At 32.2% G+C, this 26,640-nt stretch overlaps 2 protein-coding genes and 1 long non-coding RNA gene across 5 annotated transcripts in view; 2 read left to right on the top strand and 1 right to left on the bottom strand.

The window, feature by feature from the left end:
* Nucleotides 1-19,035, bottom strand: part of Lace (serine palmitoyltransferase long chain base subunit) — a 45,412-nt gene extending 26,377 nt beyond the window's left edge. Inside the window, exon 1 of the mRNA XM_071797037.1 lies at nt 18,950-19,035. The gene's annotated coding sequence lies outside the window, so the exon portion shown is untranslated. The remainder of the gene's footprint in view (nt 1-18,949) is intronic.
* Rtnl1 (reticulon) overlaps nt 6,969-26,640 on the top strand; it is a 76,031-nt gene continuing 56,359 nt past the window's right edge. For 2 of the 3 annotated variants that reach the window (XM_071797030.1, XM_071797029.1), the window contains exon 1: nt 6,969-8,650. In XM_071797030.1, the coding sequence (XP_071653131.1) occupies nt 7,525-8,650 (1,126 nt within the window). In that variant the 5' untranslated portion in view covers nt 6,969-7,524. The remainder of the gene's footprint in view (nt 8,651-26,640) is intronic. The other variant, XM_071797028.1, reaches the window with a different exon arrangement.
* On the top strand, nt 13,990-15,385 carry LOC139824521 (uncharacterized). Its single transcript, XR_011735152.1, has 3 exons — nt 13,990-14,805; nt 14,882-14,965; nt 15,082-15,385. It is a non-coding gene; the product is annotated as an uncharacterized lncRNA (long non-coding RNA).

The raw sequence follows: 26,640 nt of genomic DNA, 5'->3' as shown, positions 1-26,640 counted from the left end.
TGGAACCGAGCAAAGTCCGCAATGTGATAATCGTTGCTGACATTGCCATCGCTGGATGGGCAGTGTTAACTTTGCCCACATCAAACCGGGCAATGTCCGCTAATAAACTACTTTGCCCAGTCGCGTTGTGCAATGCTGACATTGCCCGGGCAATGCCGACACTGCACACCATGCTGACTTTGCCCGTAACATATGCACCCAGGTAGCACAGCTGATCTTTATGAATTCCTATCTGGGTGCCGAAACTGAAGGAGATTATGATTGTTTGTTGTTCATGATGTTATCCCTTTCTCAAATGGAAAAAACCATTAACTCTCCATTGGCTTTGTTCAGCAAACGAACGTCAGTGCTTTCATCCCATACAGCACAAAATATTTTCAAAAAATATTTCTACATATTTCTAGAAAAATATTGCAAGAAACATTTTAAAATTGTTTTAAGAATATTTTTAAATGGTTTAAAAACCTTTTGTGTTAACATTTTTAAAAATATTTTAAGAATCTTTTAAAAATATTTTTAAAAATGTTTTTATGCAACACGTGCATGGAAAGTGCCTTATTACGCACGCTACGCGTGCGTGATAGACCACTTTCCAGGCACTTGCCACATAAAATAGGGTGTGTAACACGTGTGTTAAGTTGAAAATTGGACGTGCGGGTGGACAATTTTCAACTTAACACACGTGTTACATAAATAACTATTCTTTATCACCTAGACAATATTTTTTTAAATATTTGAAATATATTATTGAAATATTAGTTAAAATCTATATATTTATTGTTTTATAATCTTGTTTCAAAATATTTAAAAAATCTCTATCTCTACTTCTCTACTATTATATAAAGGGGAAAAGTTTGTACCATTGTTCGGGGTAATCTTAGAAACTACTGAATCGATTTCAAAAATTTTTACACTGGTGGATAGCTTATGTCTTCCTGAGTAACATAGGCTATGTGCCATTGTGCTACAACCCAATTTGAAAAAAAATCGGGATATCTAAAATTTTAATTCTTGAAAAAGAGTCGTACTTAATGACTTTTCCTGTTCAGATTTTCCTAATCAACCAAATCTTAAAGTATTATATATTAAATAGGGGCAGAAAAAACTGAGGAATATAATAGAATTCAAAAAATTGCTAATAAAGGAGTTACCGATTTCTGTCTAAAAAAATCTACGTAATTGCTCTGATTTCCGCAAATTTTGAGATATCAAATTAATTTTTTTTTATGGATAAAGTATATTGAATTTGGCGAGAATCGGTGAAAGGGTTGCCGATTTTTGCCTAAAAAGTGTGTAAGTTATATAAGTGTATAAGATGTCATATTTGTCATCTTATATAGAGTATCATTAAAGGAAGATTGTTTCGAATTTGGCGAGGATCGGTGAAAGGGTTCTTTCTTTATAAAATTTTGAATTTTTTGAGAAATGTTTGCTAATTTTGAGATATCGGGCTATTTATAATTCTATTATATTCTTCAGTCTTTTCTACCTTTATTTCATATATAATTCTTTAAAATTTGATTGATTAGATCCAGCTTTATATGCGATCAAAGGTCCATATACAAAGTCCATATATATGGACCATGCAGCCTGAACTCCCAAAGTCAATATTTATTTGATATTGCGTCGATTGTAAAATCCCACTTGTGCTACTAAGCTGACTCTCTATCAATTTATAAAAAGGTTAAATTTAAAATTAAAAACAGTGTGCAAATTAGAAACTTGCACATTGCTTCCTCATTATTACAGATCGTTACCATTGTTCCTATTTTATTTTGCTCATAAAGTTTCCTCTATGAGGAAGCCAAACTAATAAATACTAATAATTATGCATTAAATAAAATATAAGCTTATTTTTAATTATGAAAGTTCTATACTCCCGGGAAAAAAATATTATGTCTATCTCTATCTCTATCTCCATCTCTCTATATATATAAAAATAAATGTATGTATGTTTGTCCGCTATGCAAATCTCATCAGTTTTCAAATTAGAACAACCAAATTTGGTATACTATCTTATGATACTCTAATTTAGACCGTAGACGTATTTTGAGAACCGCATCATTACCGATTTTTTAAGAAACCGGTTCCAAAATTTTTCTAATGTATGTCTGTCTGTCTGTCTGACCGCGAACTACTTATTCATTAGTGGATCGATTTTCTGGTAACCGGTACCAAAATTTGTATAATTTTTTCGGGGATGGTGTCTATAAAGAATAAATTAATATGAGAAAATAAAAATAAAAATAAAAAAAAAATAAAAAAAGCCTTTATACAAAATTGTCTAAAAAAGATGTCTTAAAAAAAAAATTTTTTTTGGGTAAATATTATTATATGATCCGTTGTTGCGTGACTTATGTATTGTTTCTCACTTGAGAAGGACCTAATTAAGGTTGAAACGTAGTGAGCTAATTAAATAAATTGATACTGATGGCCAGTTGGGGCGATTAATCTCGCATTTATTTGTAAATATTATTTACTATTCGGGGAAAAAACATCGTTTAATAAATTAGCCCGTAGAGGGTTTTGAGAAGGGGTCGAAGCGAGGGAAAAAGGTCTGCTGGGAAAGAATGTTTATTAGCATCAATTGCGTTTAGAATTTGATGATCAATTTAATTTGTGATTAAAGTAATTTAAATCGACCGTGACTGGCAATATATAACGTCTTTTCGATATGAACATTGAAAAACTGTGAGCCAACTTGGTTTGTCGGATTCACACAGCACTTTTTCGGATCGGTTTATTATACACCGTCGACCTAGAAATCGGTGCTCCATCTTATAGTTGTTATTGCGATAAATATTACTACAGCCTCAGTGGTTGAATTGGCAAGACACCCGCACGGTATACGGGAGGTTCCAGGTTCAAACCCTCGCTGGGGTAATATTTTTCGCAATAAAATTTAAAAACTATTTAATTTAGAAATTACATCAACTGACCAAAACCATGGTCAAAATTAATAATGTCTCGATGATTGATCCGAAAAAGTGCTGTGTGAATCCGACAAACCAAGTTGGCTCACAGTTTTTCAATGTTCATATCGAAAAGACGTTATATATTGCCAGTCACGGTCGATTTAAATTACTTTAATTGTTATTCTATATACTGGCGAAAGAAATTTATTATTCTGTTAATTTGTGATATTATTATTCTACTCTCACGGTTTTCAAATTAGGACAACCAAATTTGGTGTATATACTATCTCATGATACTGTTAACTTAGATCGTAGAGGGTTTTAGGAAGGGGTCTGAGCCTGGGGACAAGGGGCCCCCATACAAAATTGTCTAAAAAAGATCTCTTTTTAAAAAAAAACTTTTTGGGGGTAAATATATTACTATTCGGGGAAAAGAAGAAAGAGCTTTTGAGCCCGCGCGAAGCGAGGGCAAAAAAGCTAGTATTTTATATAAGTAATAAAGGCTAACAAGATTTAAAAGTTATGAAAATATGGAGCATCGAGCCGTAACTAGGTGTTGGCATTTAAAAATTCTATAATATATTTAAGTTAAAAAACTACAAAAAAACTACAGACGTTTCGGTCCATTATAAGATTATCCTCAGTGTCGAAATATAAATTAGTCAGTCGGTTAAAAATTATCGCATAATTACATTAAAATTGTTAATTTAATTTTAATGTAATCTTATGCGATAATTTTTAACTGACTTATTAAAGCGCTAGTTTAAGGTAAGCCTTGCAAAATTGAAGACTAAACTTCAACTTTGCTAACGTGCACAAGGAGAACGAAATTTATTATGCTTTTTTAATCATTATGTTACAATTTTTTTATTGAGTTAAGACGATTTAACAGGGTAATGAATTTTCACGTCTTTTCTCTTAAAAATGTGTTCTTTCATATTCTGCCGCTAGATTTAGCATTATCCAAGGTCCCTTACAAAAAAGTATTACTGACTAAATACTTAAAATCTCAGTGATTTAATACTGTCAATATTTATTTGGGAAATACTGGAAAAATACTGGTAGTGATAAATATTATAGGTAGTGATTAATACTACACAGAACTACTGGTGCTTAGTATTGAATTACTCACCGATATTTCGATTTCTGATATTTACCCGGCATAAAAAAAATTATTTTTTTCGAAATTCAATTACTATTTTATAACTAAATTTGTTTCTTAAGATGCAGTCTATAATTATAAATATTTTCTCGTATTTGAAAAACACACTTACCTTGGTGGGATTCGAACTCAGGACCTCTGGATCGTGAGCCAACTGCCTTACGTGGTAGACTACTTCTTAATTTGATGTAAGTGTTATATATAGTCTACATGTGTCATAACCAGCGCAAATATATAATTTTTCAAAAATCATCTTAAGAAACAAATTCAGTTTAAAAAAAAAAAAAAAATTTTGAATTGGATATAAGAATGATATCCGCAATACTATTTCAAAATTTAGTATACATGAGGGAGGTTGCATGGTCAGATGACTTACACCTCTCCTGTGTGTGTGCGTGCTTGTGTGCGTGTGTGTGCGCACGTGTGTGTGCGCACGTGTGCGTGTGTGTGGGTGCGTGCATGTGCGCATGCGTATGGGTGTGTGCGTGTGGGTGTGCGTGTAAGTGTGTGCATGTGCGTGTAAGTGTGCGTGTGTGTGCGGGTGTGTGCGTGTGTACGCGTGTGGGTGTGTGCGTGTGCGTGCATGTGTGTGCGCGCGCGCGCGTGTCTGTGTGCGTGCGTGTTTGCGTGTGTGGGTGCGTGTGCATAGTACACAGAGATAAGGATCTCACGGTTCGTCACTCCCGTAATATTTAATAACTCCAAACTTTTTCTACTGTGTTGTATGTGCGTGTATTTATGTGTGTATACGCGCGTAATCACTTCTTTATTAACGTGTGATGAAATGATTCGTATCAGAGTGATAACACACGATTTTGGGTGCGTTCGCGGAGCGCGCTATTAGCGCACTATTGCGTCATTTTATCCTTGTTTTACATTTAATGAGCGATAAAGATAGATTTAGAGGTAGAAGGATGCAATAGCGCTAATAGCGTGTTCTACGAACGCACCCTTTAAGACTCGCGCACATAAATGTACTACGGGAGTGACAAATGACAAACTGCGGAGTCCTTGGGGTCAATCATGTATTAAAGTGGAACGTGAAAAGTGAAAATTTTTATATGACTATCTCTTTCTATTTAACATCAATAGAAAGAGATATTTTTCATTTTTCACGTTTCCACCCTAGGGGAAAAAATTCATGATTGACCCCCTTATCTCTGTTATGCGCTTGCGCATAAGCCTGCACAACTAGGCTTCGTATCACATTCATTTTATGGCTGTTTATTTAATTGTCAAGGGGAAAGGATAATTTTCGAAACATTTTCGAAGTGCGCTAAAGTGATCTGGGGCCCAATTCTGTACACGCTTACCGACAACTATCGGTTCGATAAGCGTCGTTGCGCAGCTTTTATACGATATGAAAAACCTGCGCAACGACGCTTATCGAACCAATAGTTGTTGGTAAGCGTGTACAGAATATAGGCCTATTCTGTAACTCTTAATGACAGTTTTCGTTATTGTTATATTTGCGTTGCGCAAATATTATATATGGTAAAAAAGCTGCGCAACGAGAATATAACTATAACGAAACTGTCGTTAAGAATTACAGAATAGGCCACCTGGACACGTATTATGGGACTTTTCGAAATAGATTCCGATCGGAATTATTCTATTTTCTCTATAAAACAATAGAAATTTAGGAAATAGGAAATAACTATACAATTCCGATCGGATTCCATTCCGAAAAGTTCCGTAATACGTGTCCTGATCGAAGTATATTTTCATTAAAATATCTTCTTATTTGCAAATGGTACGCAAGAATTCTGAGTGTCATTTTTCGCCTCTGACGTCATAATCTAACATGACTGCGGCGAGTATCCAGAAGCTTTAATGCACGTTGCAAGAATTTTTATAATATATTTTTTCGTTATCAATCTGAGACGGCTGTAGTGCGAGTAAACACAGGAGCCTTAAAATAAAATAGATAATCTGTATAAAGAATTAAAGAAAAAATAAAACATAAAATACAAACAAAATGAAACAAACAGATCTATTTTTATAAGATGAATCAGGTCAGTTTCTAATTTGTTTTAATACCGATATGTAACAGAATAAGAATTACAAATATGAAAAAACCAAGTCACTAATTTTTCTACAAATTATCGAAAGATTCTTAAAAAAGTAGTTGAGATTTAAGAATGTTTGTTAGAAATTTGTTTTATATTTTGCAATATAATTTATATTACAGTACCTATATCAATACTATATAGTATTGATAATATATCACACGTGATTTGTTACAGGATGTCCCCAAATTGAATAACATTACAATAACAAATTTTTTGGTCAATTTAAAAATAATTGAAAAAAGGCGTTTCGCGTACTTTAAGAAATCAAATGAACAGCAAATAAACATGTTTAAACTTTAAACAATTAATTTCAAGTGTAATTTACTTTGATAGAACCTTAATAAAAATCTTAATTATAAAATTATATAATACAAAATTTAAGAATTGCAATAAATTTGTGATTTTGTTGGATGTCTCTGCTACGAGAAAACCGATTCCAAAACTGGAACTAGAAAATCTGTGAAAGAACATCCAGTGATTTTATAATACCCTAGATACATAAACATTTGCTCCTATAAACACTTTTTCTGTTTATCTTATTGTTAATCATATTCCATGTGCAGATTTGCAAACTTCCTTTTGTGAAGACCTAAATCACCGAAGTAACATCGACCTGCCGTTCAGCTGGCGAAGCAAACGGTAATAATCGGATCGGACGCGACGGCGGCGACGGCGGCGACGGCCGCTGCTTACTTCGACGTAGCGAACGGTAGTGGGGACGGTAGCGACCGCGCGATTGGCTCGTGCTACTTGGAGCAACGGGAGAGGGCAACCCTTCGCGAGGGGAGTATACATCTCATGACGGTCGAATCTACCCGTCTACCGTTTACGTCGAACACATCGAATACAATTGAATTTACTGGTATTTGGCTTTGCCGTTTCGCACTTCGCGGTCGCGGTCGAATTCTTTTTCGAGTTTCCCTCACCGCTGGTCTTCTCCGTCCGTCGCGATTCCCAGTTTCGAATTTCGACTCTTCGTGTCGTGTCAGCCGGTCGCGAGCGACGTATGACAGGCAGTTATAGCTCTTCTGGTACGTTCGCGCATCTCTCACGAAGTGACGAAAAGAGGCCGTAAATCTTTCTCACCAGGCGTGAAAGACGCGGCTAAAGGCAGTGGTGAGTCAAGGCGGCAAGGACGTCGATGTGCTCCACTGAGGAGTCGCGACGGCACCAACGACAGCGGCGGCAGGTGGGAGTAGCGCCGCTCCTCGTACCTGACTTTTATGAGAGTAGGGAGCGTCGCGCAATATTCCGCGCAACCGACATTGTGCGGGGATCGAAGCTCTAACTAACGGCTATCGGCCAATTCGCGCAGATCCGGTGAGTCATTGTTAATCGCCAGGCGTACGAATCGCTGTTAATCCCGTGATTGAGGATGGATTCGCGGATCCAGGACGCCTTCAACGACGTCCTCCTCAAGAGGGATCACGACTCCGTTGACGATTTCGAGCATCTCGGTCACGACGGCTCTCCAGACGACCGTCCGGAGCAGCAGCAGCAGCAACAGCCGTCACCGCGGCCGATTGACGCGCCACGTGTCGATGATTTGCTGCATATCGGCGATTCCTTTCAGGATTCCGTATTACCCAGCGCGCTTCTTGACGCCGAAGCGAAACCTGTGCCGGCTACACCGCCGCCTTCCGCGGATTTCGACAAGTGCGCGGCTATGGCGCAATCGTCGGACCCGTTCCAGCAGCCGCTGGACCCGGTCGATCCCAAACTGGCCAGCATGACATTCGTCGAGACCGAGCGGGCCTACCGTCACCAGTTTCACGATGACGATGATGACGACGATGACAATGACAACGACGACAACAAGGAGGAAGAAATAAATCTCCTGCCGCCGTTGTTACCGACCTCAACCGCGACCACCGTTCAAGCTGACAGCGACTTTCTGCTGTCGTCGTCGACGAAAGCCGTCGACAGCAAGGTGCAACCGATCGAGGAACGCGAGGATCCTGCAACACTGTTCACCGATTATGGAAAACGACATGAGCGTGATGTCACTCCGCTGGGCAGTATTAATGTCAACGAAGATTTTATGCAGAGCATTAGATCGTCGATGCTGCCGGCGCCGGAGAAATCACCACTGATAGATTTCCTCGGAGACGACAGTGAGTCGTCAAGGGGGGACAAGATTAAGAATATCACAGACGATGACTCGTGGAACATGGTCAAGAGAACAGACCTGAAGCGGGAACAGGCCAGGGCGTTCGAGCCACCGATGAAACCGCTACCCCCGTTGCCTAGAGAGGCGCAGCTCCTGGAAAAGGCACGCCAGGACGTGTACGAAACATCGAGTGACTTCTTAGCCGCGGAGACCGCCAAGCCGTCACCATCGCTGCCGCAGCAAACCGTCGACTCGAAGCACGAGAGTGTCAATAAACGGCGTGAAACGTCGAAACCCAAGGAAGTCGATCACGTCTCTTCTCGCCCGATCGGCAAAAAGAAGCAGGAGATCGAGATCGCGCCGAAGGAGATATTTAGAGATATGGGATTGGGTGAGTTCCGGTTTCGTTTTGTTTCAACAATAAATTACCGCGATCTCGCCTGCGTAAAGTTCAAGTAATCATTTACTATGAGAATCATTCTACCCAGACAGCACGCATGTCCAAAATCGGGACGGAAGACGTCTTAAAGACATCTTTAAGATATCACTATAAGACGTTTTAAAGATGTCTTATATGCCTTAAAGATGTCCCAATTTTTGGACATGGTGTTGTCTGGGTACTTATATATTCTCAAATATAGCAAATGTCACGTTTGGCTATTATACTGTATATCCTACTTCGGTCAGCGAAAAAAATTAAAGCTTATTTATTGCAATAAAGCCTGAAGGTTCTTGTCTTCTAAGGAAGAACGCGGTATCGCGATTTGCTTATTTCTATCTTGGTTCGTATCTAGAGTTCGTATCTCGAGCACTTTGTTTCTATCACAGAATGTGGAAAATATTTTCCCGCTCAAAGTTCGTAGTATCATACACGCATGTTAGTTCAGGAATCGAACTTCGGATCTCTCGCTTAATGGACGACTATTCTAGCATATTCTATCTATCCTTAGCCATCAATTCTATTCTCTGCAAAATTAAATATAGATAAAGAACTTAAATTTCATGATAACAGGTTGACAAACATTTTTTCTCAGCTAGCGATCTCGCAAATATAATATTAAATATATATAGGATGCCATGTAATGCTAATCATGTTTGATTTTTACTTGATTATACATATCAAGCCTTTTTTAGTTATTCGGCTCCAAGAAAATTAAACGGGTTAAAACGGTTCCAAAAACGATTAACACAATATTATAATATATATAATAAATAATAATAAAGTTGAATGTAAATTCAATTAATGGTCTTAAAAATTATATACTGTACACAGTAAAAAATTTTGTGTATTTTTGTTAAAAATGGAACTTGTTAAAATTTTTGTGTTAAAAATGTAACATACTTATGTGTTAATTTAACTAATTTTGATTATGTTATCTGTTATTTTATATTTTTTTATGTTAAATTTATATTTAAGTAAATCAAATGTTAAAATAACACATTTTACATTTAATCGTAAGATTAATATAAAAATAATGTAGTTTTGTTAAAAAAATATCCTTTTTATTTATATTTAACATTATATAGATGTCTATTGTACGTACAAAAATGTTAAATTAACATGTTTTTTATTTATATTTAACATTATACAGATGTCTGTTGTACATAAAATTTCCGTTCACATATCATTAAACTTTTCTTTATTTTGTGTTAAATTATGGATATAATATTTGTGTTATAATTTGACATATACACATTATGTTAAATTAACACAAAAATTTGAGTGGACCGTTTGGGACATGTAATTTTATGTTATATTTAACATAAATTTTTTTACTGTGTAAAGATCGGGAAGGGGGATATCCAATTTTAACGAAATCGGAGAAGCAACAGCACAAACATTCAAACGGAATTCCGCACAATGGAGTAACATCGAGTACGCATCTAATATTCGGGAACCAATAGTCTTGACGAGAACATGTTAATTAATTTAGTGGCGTTGCACAAATCCGACCATGCCTGGAAGTACTTCCGCCTGGTTACAGCGTCTACCATCGACGTGATACTTGCTCAGCTTATCTTTCGTGTGTTGTGTGCACGATTAAAATAGCTGTAACCTGTGTACTTTTTTTCTCTACATAACGCCACGCTCTACTTAACAACTAAGAAATAATGCATTCCACGGGGAGCGTCGACGCGCAGAAAATGGATGATGTTGGCACTAATTGTAAATATAGTTCCAGGCAGTTACGAAGCGTTTAATAATAATCACAGATCAATATAGGTAAAGATAACAATCGTGAAATCGGAATCTCGATATCATTTTTTCATACATTGAATCATATCAAATTCCGGATTGTATAAACTCTATTTATCTACATATCCTTTTAGTAAAAATAGTAGATTAATCCTTTTTAAAGAGACTTATTATATTATATTTCTATAACGAACAATCGGAACTTATAATATATTACGACATTATAATATTATTGCTAAATTTTTTTGTAATCGATAATCGTGTCGTTCCGTATTATATGACTGATATCACGAGTTGAGGTCACCTCTTGTTATGTATTATATTGATCCATGGAGATACCTTTCGGTTCCCCCTGTGCGTTTGTTGCGTGTCCTAATATGAAAACCGAGAAGTGCAAACCTGTCATGTTATGTTATGTACGTGGAGATTTTTCTTTCTAAAAATATTTTTTTTTCATACATTTAATTTTGGATTATGCAGATGCACTCAATTTATCTAGCGACGTGTTACTATTGCTCGTAAAAATTATATAAAAACATTTATGGATTTTTATTATTTCGTTTTAATAAAAATTAATGCAAACACATTTGCAGAAAAGCAAGATTTTTTTAATTTGTCGTTTCTAAGAACCATTTGAATAAAAAGAGTAAATTAACATTTTTGCACGAAAAAAATCTAAATTTGCATTGTTTCGCTTTATTCTTATCTACGATAAGGAAAAATTTTGCGAAACAATAGCCAAAATTCAAGTATACAATGTCCAGTCATAGAATGTCTTTTACAGCATTTCTAGTTTCTGGATAATGTAAATAATAATTGAGTATAAGCTAATAAGGTGTTTTAAGTAATTTTTAAGGTGTTTGAGAGAGAAGGTAATGAAATTGTTAGTCAGTTTCAACCTTTAGAGGGTTACAGAAATGTTAGATATAACGTCTCTAATAATAAAAAAAAAAATTTTTTTTAATTACTAACAAAATTCGTTATTTAAGAACTTTTAAGGTTTGCTAATTAGGAATCTCTGAGATCAGAATAACAAAATTAAAAATGGCGAATCGAATATGTCAATCATGAAGAAAATAATTTTTGCATACATGCAATCGATTTACACTGAACTTAGTAGTTTATAGGTTTTTCAGATAATTACGAATTTGGGGTCACAAAGTTACAAAATTCTAAATAGCGGATCCACTATTTTGAATTTTATGATTTTGACCTCAGATTCGTAATTAGTAATCATAAAAACCTATATATAAGTACACGTAAATACATAAATTTACATGTAATTCAACAAAAAATATTTAAGAAATTTTATCCTTACAGGACTGTAAGACATATTAGGTATAACGTCGAAATTAGTGTCATACTTTGCATCTATATGTATACTATACCTATGTTAAACATATGCAATATTTTTTCCTAGAGCGAAATTTTTGTGATTTTGTAACAGAAATCTGCGATCCTAAAGATTAAGTAGGCATTATCTTAAATTTCAATTTATTTAAGATTAATTATAAAGATGACAGTAAAATTAAAATTCTTTAAGTTTTGCTAAGAAAAAAGTCGTTTTTAAATTTATCAGAAAATTGTGGTTAAAAATGATATCATGTATATTCACAATTTTTTTTGAATTGCATCAGCCAAATAATTACGTGTGTAGTTTCTTCTATTGGTGCACGTTTCATGATTCGTAATATTAGTCATCGACTGTTATGTAGCGTCGCATACACTGACTTAGGTTTATGTCTCGCATACCATACTCGATGAATGAGTATTTTTATACGATGATTCACGTCACACGACCGCGTGTTCTCTCATTTTTTGTAGGGAACATTTTGCAGCTTATAATATATATAACATATATAACGCAAAAATATATAAGGTATTTCAGAACGAAGCATTAAAATATTTTGTAGAAATATTTGTAATAATTTTTCGACAGAGGGAATGAATAGTTAAAAAAACTTTTGTTTTGAGTCATAAAGTTTACAATACCTTTTTTATATATGATTATTTTTACAAGTTTTACAACGGAAGTGGATACAATTCTGAAAATAAATACAAGATAAATGAAAGTGAATTAAGTATTTCTTTATTATGTAAATTTTCTCTTACCAATGAATCACTTTTACTTGAAGCAATATCTTAATTTGCTTTTAAAATTCTCATGGCTTTTCAAATTCTCTGGCGAAATAGATTTTCCTGTGCTCCGATAAGTTATTTCTAATTGTCTTAAAATTATTATTTAAATTTCTTACAACCTTATTGTAGTATTATTCCGGAACATTTTATAATACACATATATGGATTATGAATCTTGGGATCCACGAAATATATTTTCAAAAATACGTTTTGAGAAAATTAATTTCTTGTATTAATTATTTTTTAAGTCAAATTTATTAATTATCCGGATTAAATATTAATGTGGAAAAACTATTTTAAAAGCTGAAATTTTCAGAATTTGGATCCGGCTTCCTATATAGATGTGAAAGTACAGTTAGGTCCGATGGTTATCTTTGAGTGCTTTAGTAGAATCAAAGATAACTAGTAGTACGTAACAAAAATTCATATTGATTTGTATCAATGTATTATATAGTCGATGATTAATAATCTGTTTTGTGACAAAATAGTTACGCTCGTACGGAATAAGATCAAATATAATTTTGCCGAAACAAATAAAAATACATTATTTTTTATCTTCATAATGGAAGAAGATATACTAAATAATGTATCTAAATAATGTATCTCTCTTAATTCTTCTTTTGTCATTTCTCGCTCTATGATACAGTCATTTATTATATTCTAGCACAGTTTACACTTACATTTATTTCTAGCATATAATTTCTAGCTCATGTAGAAAATACGTATATCGTGATGTCGGTGAAGTTGGTATATAGCCCAGTAAAATGACAAAATTTTGAGGAAATAATACTGACTGGACTGAAACTTTGTAAACAGACTTGTTTTAGGGTACTATTCAACATATTAAAAGTCCCCACGTGTAGGCGCTACGTTACGGGGAGGGGAGGGTCCAAAAGATTCCAAAAATCAGTTTTTTGCAAATAACTCGGAAAATATCGACTTTACAAAAATTTATGTAAATATAAAAATTGTAGCTTACAAAATTCCACACAATTTCGTTTTTTATTCAAATCTGTACGATCAAATGGAGCAGAGATAGAATTTTTTAAACACCGGTAGTTTTGCCTTGACTCGAGAGTCCATTTTCGAGATATCAGCGAAAAATGCGCGACGCGCGTACGCGTTAGCCTCTATTTGAGAGTCCATTTTCGAGATATTAGTGAAAAATGCGCGACGCGTGTACGGGTTTTTGTTGCGTCGCAAAACTACCGGTGTTTAAAAAATTTTATCTCTGCTCTATTTGGTCGTACAGACTTGAATAAAAAACGAAATTGTGCGGAATTTTGTAAGCTACAATTTTTATATCTACATAAATTTCCGTAAAGTTGATATTTTTTGAGTTATTTGCGAAAAACTGGTTTTTTTTTATATTTTGGACCTTTTGGACCTTCCTCTGCCCGTAACGTAGCGTCTACACATGGGGACTTTTATATGTTAAATAGTACCCTAAAACAAGCCTGTTTACAAAGTTTCAGCCCAGTCAGTATTAATTCCTTCAAATTTTAAAAATAATTCTATCTCTGCTCTACTTGGTCGTACAGACTTGAATAAAAAACGAAATTGTGCGGAATTTTGTAAGCTACGATTTTTATATCTACATAAATTTTCGTAAAGTTGATATTTTCCGAGTTATTTGCGAAAAACTGATTTTTGGGACCTTTTGGACCCTCCCCTCCCCGCAACGTAGCGTCTACACGTGGGGACTTTTAATATGTTAAATAGTACCCTAAAACAAGCCTGTTTACAAAGTTTCAGCCTAGTCAGTATTATTTCCTCGAAATCGACAAATTTCGAGTCATTTTACTGGGCTAATACCCGGGAAAAAAAATCTCTTATAATGTCTTATATGCTCATATAAGAAGCGATCTTAGATGCTCATATATGAATTTTGGCCTGATAAGAACTTATATGGTCATATAGGATTATATAAGATTACATAAGGACATATATATTTAACCCAAAGTAAGTGTTTATTCTGCCAACGATATTGAGCCAAAACTAAATATATTTCTTTCGACAACAATTGGCAATCCATACATATAGTTACACGACGTTTCGATACTCGTCAGTCTGTACTTGACTTGACCATTGTGCGAACATGACTTGTTGTGTGGCTACGTAAAGACGATGCTCCGAGTTTTTAACGTTCACGCAATTTTCGTTAGTGCGTTATGCGATATGGAGTGGTGCCGTCGCTGGACATTCTCTGTGTAAGGAACCATTCCTTTTTTATTTATTTTTTACTTTTTTACTGAGACATCATACTTATTCTTTATAAATCTCTAGCCTTGCACATATGGTGTTTCGGTCAAAATTTCATGAGCACTAGACTGAGAATGTGTCGGCGCATGGTTCTCTTTCCCTCATCAGGTATTTCGAATTATTATTTCGCTCTTTTAATTTTACACGGACTAAATAGATATTAATTTCTGTTACTCGTTTTAAATATTGACAACGTTATTGACTTCATGCTATATTTTTGTTAGATCACTTGATAAGGACCCGAAGCCTGGGTCGAAACGTCGTGTAACTATATGTATGGATTGCCAATTGTTGTCGAAAGAAATATATTTAGTTTTGGCATATATATATAAGTAAGTTTCAGAAAATTGTTATATATTTTCAAATGTTATTTTTTAAGTGTGCTATTTTATTATAAAAGTAGACTCCACGATAAAACTGATACAAAAATTGTGTCGCTCCATAGCGCGAGACAGTGTCTTTTGATACCATTCTTATAACAAATTTTAAATACGAGAAACATATCTCATTGAATGCCATCTATCGGATACTTTGAGATGCAATATCTGATCTGATCATATACATATAATCTTATATGACTATATAAATTCATATATGATTATATTATATTATATTCAGTTTCAATTATAAAATATGTTTGCAAAATAATACGATTAATATATTTATTTATAAGAACTATAATATATAGTATATAACTGTTTTTTTTCACGAATTATTACAGGTAAAATTTCACTGTTTACGAAAATAATTAACAAAAATTAATGTCAATTTTAAAAAATTAAGTGTTTTATGCAAAATTAGAAAAAAAGGAAAATTTAAAATAATATAGCAATGAGAAGTGCCGTTTTTGGTCGAAGCGGATTTTGGTGCTTAATGATATTTTACAATATCAATTATTATTAAATACATTTTTCAATTTTTTAAACTGCGTGCCAATATGGACTTTGTCGGACAACGCAATTGTGTAAACTGAAACTAGAAATAATACCTCATATTAATTTGATTGTCAAGTAAAATAATATACTAGAAGAATATTTATAACAGTTATGCAAACTTATGGATAGATCCGAGTATATGTTCATATATGATTATCTTTAACTTTATAAATATACTTTTACATGATTAAACATGATAATATATAAGCATATAAGACCATATATGGCTTATAAGGTTATACTTAAAGAGGTTTTATGGAATATATAATCATATATTTTCATATATAGTCATATAATATATTGTTCAAGATTATATTTCCATTTCTTATATGATCATATATAATTATATATCTACTAATATGAACAAATAAGAGGTATTTTTTCCCGGGTATCGTTTTCCAGCAGATCAAAAATAAAAAGGGAGTTCTTGTCGCATGCGGTCGAGTTCTATAGTTCCTGATACTTTTTAGTAATAGTTCTGGTGATTTTATCCAAAAAACAGTCGATCGAAAAAATGATCCGCTAACTTCCCATAGCAGATTATTTTCTAGCAGATAAAAAATAAAAGAGAATTCTTCTCGCATACAGTCGAGTTCTATAGTTCCTGAGACTTTTTAGCGATAGTTCTGGTAATTTTGCCAAAAAAAAAATTAATTGAAAAAATTATCTGCTAGTTTTCCATAGCATAGAGTGAGATGCCGACAAAGTCTCAGAGTTTCGGTTAAAACATTTTTCGAATAGTTCTGAACATACTAAAGCATTTTCTAAAGAGTTCCCGACACTAGCAATGTTGTATGATTTTTTAATAAATTCATATCGCCCGAGCGTCGCGTACTTAGAGAGAATAGAGTGATATGCTGTGCGAAATGTTGGAATTCCGGTTTATCTAAAATATTTTTTGACTAGTTCTGAACATATTTGTGCATTTTCTAAAAAGTTTCCTGCACTAACAATGTTGTATAAATTTTTAATAAATTTATATTGTTCAAGCGCCGTGTACTACTTTCTTTTAATTAATAATACGTCACTTTGATTTACTTCTCAAGCTGAAGAACATTAATATGATATTTTAAAATGCTCGAAAATTTACTTGCCACCTCTTGAATCAAAATTTTCTTTTTTTTATTGTAATACTTGTTTGATTTAACTTTCGGTTATTACACGGGGTTAAAGTGACCCCAGTCTATTTTTTTTTAATAAATTTAAAAATTACAGTAATATATATCAAGAAAACTAAGTAAAATATTGAGCAAAAAACATTACAAAATGAAAGTTATAATTTTTTTTTTTTCGGAATTTTTAAATTTTTTTAAGGATTTCTTTGAACATGATGCCATTCAATAAGTTAATTTTTATAATGAAAATACATTCTACAATTTACCATTCGAAAAAACCTTGAACTTACAGTAATGTATTAGCATATCACGATTATATGGGTAAGGTGTTAATAAAATAACAATTTTTCGAAAATTGCTAGAAGCTTTACTCTTCTGAAATACATATAGAAGAGCACTAAAACTATAACATAGGCCTCGAAACAAAAAATTCGCGCCGACGCACCAGCATATCACAATCGTATCGGTAAATAAACATTTGCTACGGAAAACTAGCAGGTCAGTTTCAATATGCTCATATCACTCTATTCTCTCTAAGTACTCGGCTTTCGGGCGATATTAATTTAATTATAAAAAAATCATGTAACATTGCCAGTGCCGGAAACTTTTTAGAAAATGCTTATGTTCAGAACTATTCGAAAACTGTTTTATATAAACCGGAACTCCGAGATTTCGTCGGCATCTCACTCATCCATGCTATGAAAAACTAGCAGATAATTTTTTCAGTGAATTTTTTTGGCAAAATTATCAGAACTATCACTAAAAAGTATCAGAAACTATAAAACTTGACTGTATATGAGAAGAACTCTCTTTTATTTTTGATCTGCTAGAAAATGATCTGCTACGGAAAGTTAGCAGATAATTTTTTTGATCTATTGTTTTTTTAGGGAAAATCGCCAGAACTATTATTAAAAAGTATCAGGAACTATAGAACTTGACTGCATGCGACAAGAACTTCCTTTTATTTTGATCTGCTGGAAAATGATATGCCAACTTTACAGACACGGTTTTTTCATGGTGGGATCAATAGATGAGGCCTATATAGGGTCTTAGCTTAACATATCTCATATTAGAATCCTGTCTCATAATAGGGGACTTTTCTCTAGGTATATATCAATATATACACTGTTTGGAAAATTTTTGTAGTTGTGTTAAAAAAGGTTCTTGTTAAAATTTTTGTGTAAAATAATCAACACATACGTGTGTAGATTTAACATATGCTTTCTATGTTAATTGAACTTTACAAATTTAAAATGTAAAATTATTAAAATAATTTAAAAAATATGTTAAAGTAACACAATTTAAACGTATTTATTAAATGTGTTAAAATTTACAGAGAAAGAGTGTTGATTTTACTTTATAACAGAAGTAAGAATAAAAATTTACAGAAGAAGAATGTTGATTTGATCTTACAATCTTAACTTTAACATAAAAATTATGTTAATTGTACACATAATTAATCTCAAATTGCGATCAGAATAACATTTCTTTTCTGTTAAAATATTTTAACATAGTATCGATGTTATCATTTAACACATCCATATTATGTTAAACTGACACAAAAATTTGAGTGGACCGTTTTGGACATGTGATTTATGTTACATTTAACACAAATTTTCCAACAGTGTAGAGATACTTGTTCTCAAAGTGTTGAAATCGACGATGACGGTTCACGAATGAAAGAAAAATCATCGTCGATTTCAACACTTTGAGACCAAGAATCTCGGAAACTGGGCATTTTCTGAACTTGCAGCCATTGAGACTTTTGATCAGGACAGTCTGAACTTTATCATACTAAAACTTCAGCCAATTTGACTGGGGCCACTTTTCCATTGATTTTGTGCGGGGTCCTTTGCGGAAAATTTAATTTTAATATGAGAGAGAGAGAGAGAGAGAGAGAGAGAGAGAGAGAAAGAGAGAGCGCAAGTAACACAATCCGTTTTTTTAAATCAGATACTTATTTATGAAATTACTTTTTCATAGGAAATTGATATTTTTGTAAATATGTGTGGATTATAATGAACGACAGGGCGTGTTCAAACCTTTTTTAATTCTTCTTTCTTCCGAATTTCTTACTTCACGAAGAATCACAATAGTAAAAACATACCCGATGTCGAGTAGTCGAGTGAAGACTGGTCACGACACGACGACTCAACTATTCATATACTTGAGAAACATTTTCTACCCCACCAAGATATGACACGCGTTCTTTTTTATCTTCAATTATCATAGTTATCATTTGACGCGTGAATTTCATGAATTGCATCACTTGGATTTCGTAATCTTTTATCGAAGTATTTTCGTTAAAATTACGCTTCTACTTTCGCAAATTTTTATTTATTCTTGTGAACTGTTTAAATCTCTATTATTAAACATATTTTGTGAATTTTTTAAATCATGCGCGATATATATTATACATTATATTTTATATATAATTATATTTTATATATAATATAAAATACACATTATATACCACATATATAATATGTATATTATACACCAGGATGTTTTATTTTAAACGGTTACACAATTAGTAATATATAAAAGTGCAAATTAGGAATTTTCACAGTTGCTTTCTCACCATCACATTGTTTCATCAACATTTTACTTCGCTCACAAAACTCCTCTTATGAAAAAGCCTGTATTTTATTTGTTGCATAATTATTAGTTATTATTAGTTTGACTTTCCCATAGAAGAAGCTTTATAAGTGAAATAAGATGTTGATAAAACAATGTGCAAGTTCCTAATTTGCACACTTTTTTTTTATATAACTTCCTTATTCTTCAGTCTTTTCTACCCCTATTTCATATATAATTCTTTAAGATTTGGTTGATTAGTTCTTGAGTCACAAACATTTGAAATTTCAGGGAATTCGTACATACATAAAAGTCTTATAAAACTGGATCTAATTAAGCAAATTTTAAAGAATTATATATGAAATAGAGGTAGAAAAGACCGAAGAAGATAATAGAATTAGAAATAGCTCGATATCTCAAAATTTGCGAAAGATAGAACTACCACAGACATTTCTCAAAAAATTCAAATTTTTATAAAAGATACACCCACCACCACACACACACACACACACACACACACACACACACACACAGAGAGAGAGAGAGAGAGAGAGAGAGAGAGACAGACATTTTTTAAAAAGTGTATCTTTTGACGTTTTAGATAGAACACTCTAAATACATTGGCAGCGGTAACTCCAAAAAGATTTTTTTCATGAAAACAAAGCTTTCTCTATGAAGAAGCAAAATATTTTTGTTTTCAATTTTAGACAAAAATATTTTAGACAAAAGTTGTATGATCTGGAGGAAAACAAATAATAAACAAGTAAACTCATTTTTCAAAAAATTGATTTTTTAAAGATAACATGAAGGTCATTGTTATTTTTAAAATTATTTTTAAAATGGAATTATATGATTTTTTATATATTATAATATGATTTTTTAAGTTATATTGCATATAAAAGTATTAAAGTAGAGTTATAAAAAAATCAATAGTTTGTATATTTTATACTTTATTTTGGCATATTTTGACATAAAATATAACATATCTCATAAACATAAACTATTAATTTTTTTATAATCGTATCTTAATATTTTTATGTACAGAATAATGAGATGAATTGATTGATGTAAAGTAAACACATGGTTGCTTTTCAAAAAAAGTTTTTAATTGCATAATTTTTATTTAAAAAAAAATAGAAGAAACAAGATTAATAAAATGTCAAACAAATAATAATTGATAAAATCTTCTGCTGTTAATTTATAATTTTGTCATTTTACATATTGTTAAAATTAATAACTTAGTGTTATAATCATTTTAATTATGCATTATCCGCAATTTATTTATATTTTGGTTTTTAATAATTAAGAAAGAAGTTTATTTGTTGATTATAGCTGAGAGATTAAATGTTAGCAAGTAACAGATATAGCCTCCACCCAAAAGAAACGATAATAATTCATCGCATTATATGCGACGTTGCTTTAATCGAGTGTCACGACCATGACCGCCATGAAATTGAGAATTTTTTCATTTATCGACGACGATAAAAAGAGCTACGTAATAAAGTTGATGTGTTGAATATGTATTGTGATTATAGATATACCTAACTTTAAATTAGCAAAACTTGCGTATCGGCAGTCCAACGTGTTATAATCTGATTGTTTATATTTTATATTATAACACTTGTATATATATATAATTTTTTTCGGATTTAAAATTTTAAACTGAAGAAATTGTTACTAGCAGAGATCAGCAGAATTTTTTACAACAGGAGTTTTGTTTGCAGAAATCTAAATCAAATTATAAAGAATATTTTTCTCTAAAGAATAATTTTCTCTAATATATCTAATTCTCTAATCTATTCTACAATGTTGCAACTCACACTGAAATAAACGTGTTTATCAAATTTAATATTTTAATTTAATTAAATATGCAGGAGACACTTCACACATTGATTGCTTCTATATAATATATACAGATATCATAAAAAAGGAAAATAAATATAAAAAAAAGTTAGGAAGATATAAAAAATTGTTATCTAATAATAAAAATTAAAATAATGAAAGTTGTTGAGACATAAAAAACATTCTGAACACATTCAGAAAAACAAAAAAAATTTTTTTTTTTACGAAAACAAAGCTTTTTCTATGAGGAAGCAAAATTAATTATGCAGGGTGTCCAGTAATGGCCATGTCATTTTTTTGTGTGAGTAGGTAGAGCAATTTAAAATAAATAGAAAAATCCTTTACTGTTTGCGAGTTTCTCATCAATAAATAATTAATTAAAAATTAATTAAGATATGCGAATCAGTATGCGCGGATACTGATTCGCAATTGACGAGAAAGGACAGCCCAGCATCATTGATCTTAGATTTCTAACAGCCTAAAAAGTTCTTAAATCGTGAATTTTATGCGAATCAAAAGAATATTACCTTTTTATTGTTAAAGACGTTGTAACGTCTCTACGATATTGGACTGATATCTACAAAAAATCCAACAAAGTTATTCTTGTTATATTAATTTCTTTAGCATTTAGACTTAAGCTTAATGCATTAGCATTAAGAATAATAGTTAAGGATAAAGATAACTAGTAATCTTTTTTGAATAACTGGATTTTTGCGTGTACCATTTTAAACAAACAATATTGGAATAGTCGAACTTCTACCACCACACGGCTCTGAGGTGTCCCGGGCCTCGACATTATTTCCAACTGTAAACTATTATAGGTCTAAAAAATAAACGCGTAAAAGTAAAATTAAACATGTATAAATTTTACTTTTACGCGTTTATTTTTTAGACCTATACCCATACAGCATGAAATATTCCATGAATGTTCTATAAATATTCTTTAGAATATTCATGAATTTTCTATGAATGATCTATAAATGTGCAAAGAACGTGTAATGTCCCGCTTTGAATGTCCTTAGAAATTTCTGTAAATATTCTCGAATAATCTACAAATGTTTTATAAATATTTCCGCATAATCCATGATTTTTTTATATATGCAAAATATATTTATAGAACATTTATAGATTATTTTAGGAACATTAAAAGTGGGGTATCGCATATATTCTGTATACATTTATAAAACAATTATAGGATATTTGTGAATATTTGTGAATTTATTAAAACTATCTTGGAATATAGACATTTTTCTTAATATATATATTTGGGAATATTTACAAACATTTGTAAATAATTCGAGAATATTTATAAAACACTAGCATGCCCCGCCGGGTTTCGCCCCGGAGAACATGTGTAGTAAAACACGCAAATAGTCTCTCTCTCTCTCTCTCTCTCTCTCTCTCTCTCTCTCTCTCTCTCTCTCTCTCTCTCTCTCTCTCCCTCTCTCTCTCTCTCTCTCTCTCTCCCCCCTCTCTCTCTCTTTCTCTCTCTCTCTTTTCCTCTCTTCCTCTCTTCCTCTATCCTTCTACTCCTCTCTCCCTCTCCCTCCCTCTCTCTCTCTCTCTCCCTCTCTCCCTCTTTCCTTCCCTCCCTGTTTTTATATACAATTCTTTGAAATTCGGTCATTTGGAACCGGTTTCCAAAAAGATCGGTAACAAAAAATAGTACACTTTATAACACTCCCCAGGAAATTCTGTCCCTACTTCATGTATAATTCTTTGAGATTCAATCATCAATTATTTCCCGAAAAATTAAAAAAATTAAAAAAACCGGTTTCCAAAAAGATCGGTAACAAAAACTGTACACATCATGGCTCCCCGTAAAATTCTACCCCTACTTCATATATAATTCTTTGTGATTCGGTCAATTAATTCCCGAAAAATTGAAAAAATTTCTGATACCGATTTCCAAAAAGATTGGTAACGAAAAATTATACACATCATGGCAATCCCCGAAAAATTCTACCCTCACTTCATATACAATTCTTTGAGATTCGGTCAATTATTTCCCGAAACATTGAAAGAATTAGAAAAACCGGTTCTCAAAAAGATCGGTAACAAAAAACTGTACAGTTTATAACACTCCCCGGGAAATTCTACCCCTGTTTTATATACAATTCTTTAAGATTCAGTCAATTATTTCCCGAAAAATTGAAAAGATTTCGGATACCGGTTCCCAAGAAGATCGGTAACGAAAAACTATACACTCTATAACACTCCCCGGAAAATTCTACCCCTATTTTATATACTTTTGGTAAAAATTCGGTCGAATAGTTCAAGAGTGTATAAAGGACATACATACATACATACATACATTCATTTTTATACAGGGTGTATCATTTTAAGTGATTCAGCTGAATATCTCTTAAAGTAAAAGAGATTGGAAAAATTGTTTCAGACAAAAGTTGTTTGGTTCGAAGGGGGACATAAGATGATGTCATTGGTTTGACCTTGAGTGGCATCGTTAAGGACAGGTCAAGGACACCTTTAATTTCTTAAATGAAATTCCCTATTTTTTATTGCATATTCTTATAGCTTATGTCAAGGGCTTTCCAAAACACTATAATTAAGTATTTTTTCATTAAGTACTTTTCGAGTTATAAGGCTTGAAAGTTACAGTATTGTGACATAATATTTTGTTAAGTATTTATAATTCAAATTCCTTACTTTTTATTTTTGCAAACAATATGAATCAATTAATTTAAAAACACAAAATTTTCTTACAGAAAAACTTGTTGTGTAAGAGCGTAATGTGGCACAGTAGATAGCGCACTAATCTACAAAGCTGCAGAAGAACAATTTTAATGCCATTTATAATGAGTGTAATTCTTGTACCATTGTTAAGAACAATGTCTAAAATACCTGGAATAAACTATTGCGCGCTGTGTAATTTCTGTAGGCATTCATATTCATGCATTAAGTTTCATTCTTACAGAATGTCTATTCACCACTTGGTACATATTGTACATATTGAATTACTTTCGACAAAGACTTAAATTTAGCGTATACCATGAAAGAAGAGTACCGATTTTTTATTGCGTTATTGACAGTTATTGAAAAAGCACCCCGAATCGTGAGAGGCTAAGAAAATAATGAATATGCAATAAACAGTTACACAACAAGTTTTTCTTTAAGAAAATTGTGTTTTCTTTACATTAATTGATTTGTATTGTTTGCAAAAATAAAAAGTAAAAAATTTGAATTATAAATACTTAACAAAATATTATGTCACAATACTGTAACTTTCAAGCCTTATAACTCGAAAAGTACTTAATAAAAAAATACTTAATTATAGTGTTTTGGAAAGTTCTCGACATAAGCTATAAGAATATGTAATAAAAAATAGGGGTTTCTATTTAAGAAACTGAAGGTGTCCTTGACCTGTCCTTAACGATGCCACCCAAGGTCAAATCAATGACACCATCTTATGTCCCCCTTCGAACCAAACAACTTTTGTCTGAAACAATTTTTCCAATCTCTTTTACTTTAAGAGATATTCAGCTGAATCACTTAAAATGATACACCCTGTATATATAGATTTAAAGCGGAATTGTTCATATTCAAAGGTAATTATGCAGTTTAGGGGAAGCACCTCCAATGACCTTGACCTTGACATATGTTGTCAAGGTCACCCTCCTGAGTGACCTTCAGAAGGTTTTAGCCGTCGCTCGTTTTTTATTAAAAAGTTATAAACAAAAAAAGTTTCGAAAATATAGCAGTTATTTTAAGTACTGGGAGGCATAAACGACTAATATTACGTTTTTATTTAAAGCAGAGAATACTTTATTTCGCGAGAAAGTCGCTGTTTTACCAAAACACAACATTTAAAGCAGTAAATTGTTGATAAATTGAAGTCTTTTTGTTAAAGCAGAGAATACTTTATTTTGCAAAAAAGTCGCTGCTTTACCAAAACACAACATTTAAAGCAATAAATTGTTGATAAATTGAAGTCTTTTTGTTAAAGCAGAGAATACTTTATTTTGCGAAAAAGTCGCTGCTTTACCAAAACACAACATTTAAAGCAGTAAATCGTTGATCACTAACCTACATAGGTTAGTTGACGCGCTTTAAAAGTATTTAAGTGTTTAAAGCGCGTCAACTAACCTATATATGCACCTATATATGCTATATTTTTCAAACTTTTTTGTTAATAACTTTTTAACGAATAGCGAGCGACGGCTAATACCTTCTGAAGGTCACTCGGGGTCATGACCTTGACAACATATATCAAGGTCATTGAAATCGGTGAGGTCGCCAAACTTTTTTTTGTTTTATATGCTATATTTTCCAAACTTTTTTGTTAATAACTTTTTAATAAAATACGAGCGACGGCTAAAACTTTCTGAAGGTCACTCAGGAGGGTGACCTTGACAACATATGTCAAAGTCAAGGTCATCGGAGGTGCTTCCCCTAAACTGCATAATTACCATTTTTTTAAATACAAAATACATCAAATCGTATTTATTTTGATAAGTGTTGAGATTTTTTATATAAAGTATATAAGTAAAACGAGATAATATTGATATGCAGGATACACTCACGCATTTTAAAATTTTCCTCTGCAAAAATATTTTTTTTCAAACATGTCAGAATTAACTTTACACTTGGAAAACGTGAATTATTGTCTTCTTCTAGGATTAGAAAAAAAAAATAAAATTATTAAGAAAAAAAAAATATATTGTATCCACGATTCCCGCATGTCAGTGTTACTCAGTTTCACCATAAGTATAACTTTTTAAATAAAACTTAAAATTGTATTATTTTTAACGCAAAATAAAATTAATCAAGTAATATTAAAAAAGTAATAATTAAAAGTAACAGTAATATAAAAAAAATAATAATTGTTAATTAAATCTTATCGAAGTACATTATATTTAAAAACGTAAAATAAAATTAATTATATTTGCTTTAATTTTGCATTTTTGTTTTTTTTTTAAATTTAGTACTTATAGTAACTATCACACAAATCCAGTATATTATTCAGTTCCAGGCCTTCACAATCTTCTTCTTCTTCTTCTTTAATTATTGGCCTGCGAGCAATACTGCTCTTAAGATGGCCAGGACGAACCACTCGACGCGAATAGCCGTAATCGGCGTGTCTTAAAACTCACTAGTCGTAAATAGCCAATCGGCGTGTCTTTTACAGTATTGTACATTACCGAATTTTATTAATATGTGTATTAATTAGTCCTACGTTATAAAATATCTGAAACAAAAATTAAAAACATAAACATACAAATTTATAAAATTTTAATATACTAAGCAAGATTTTTAATTATGTTATATAATTAAAATATGTAATTTTAACACAATA

Source organism: Temnothorax longispinosus, unplaced genomic scaffold (genome assembly GCF_030848805.1).
Source record: "Temnothorax longispinosus isolate EJ_2023e unplaced genomic scaffold, Tlon_JGU_v1 HiC_scaffold_41, whole genome shotgun sequence".
NCBI lineage: Eukaryota > Metazoa > Arthropoda > Insecta > Hymenoptera > Formicidae > Temnothorax > Temnothorax longispinosus.
Note: the sequence above shows the minus strand (reverse complement) of the source record. Positions and strands in the feature narration are given on the sequence as shown.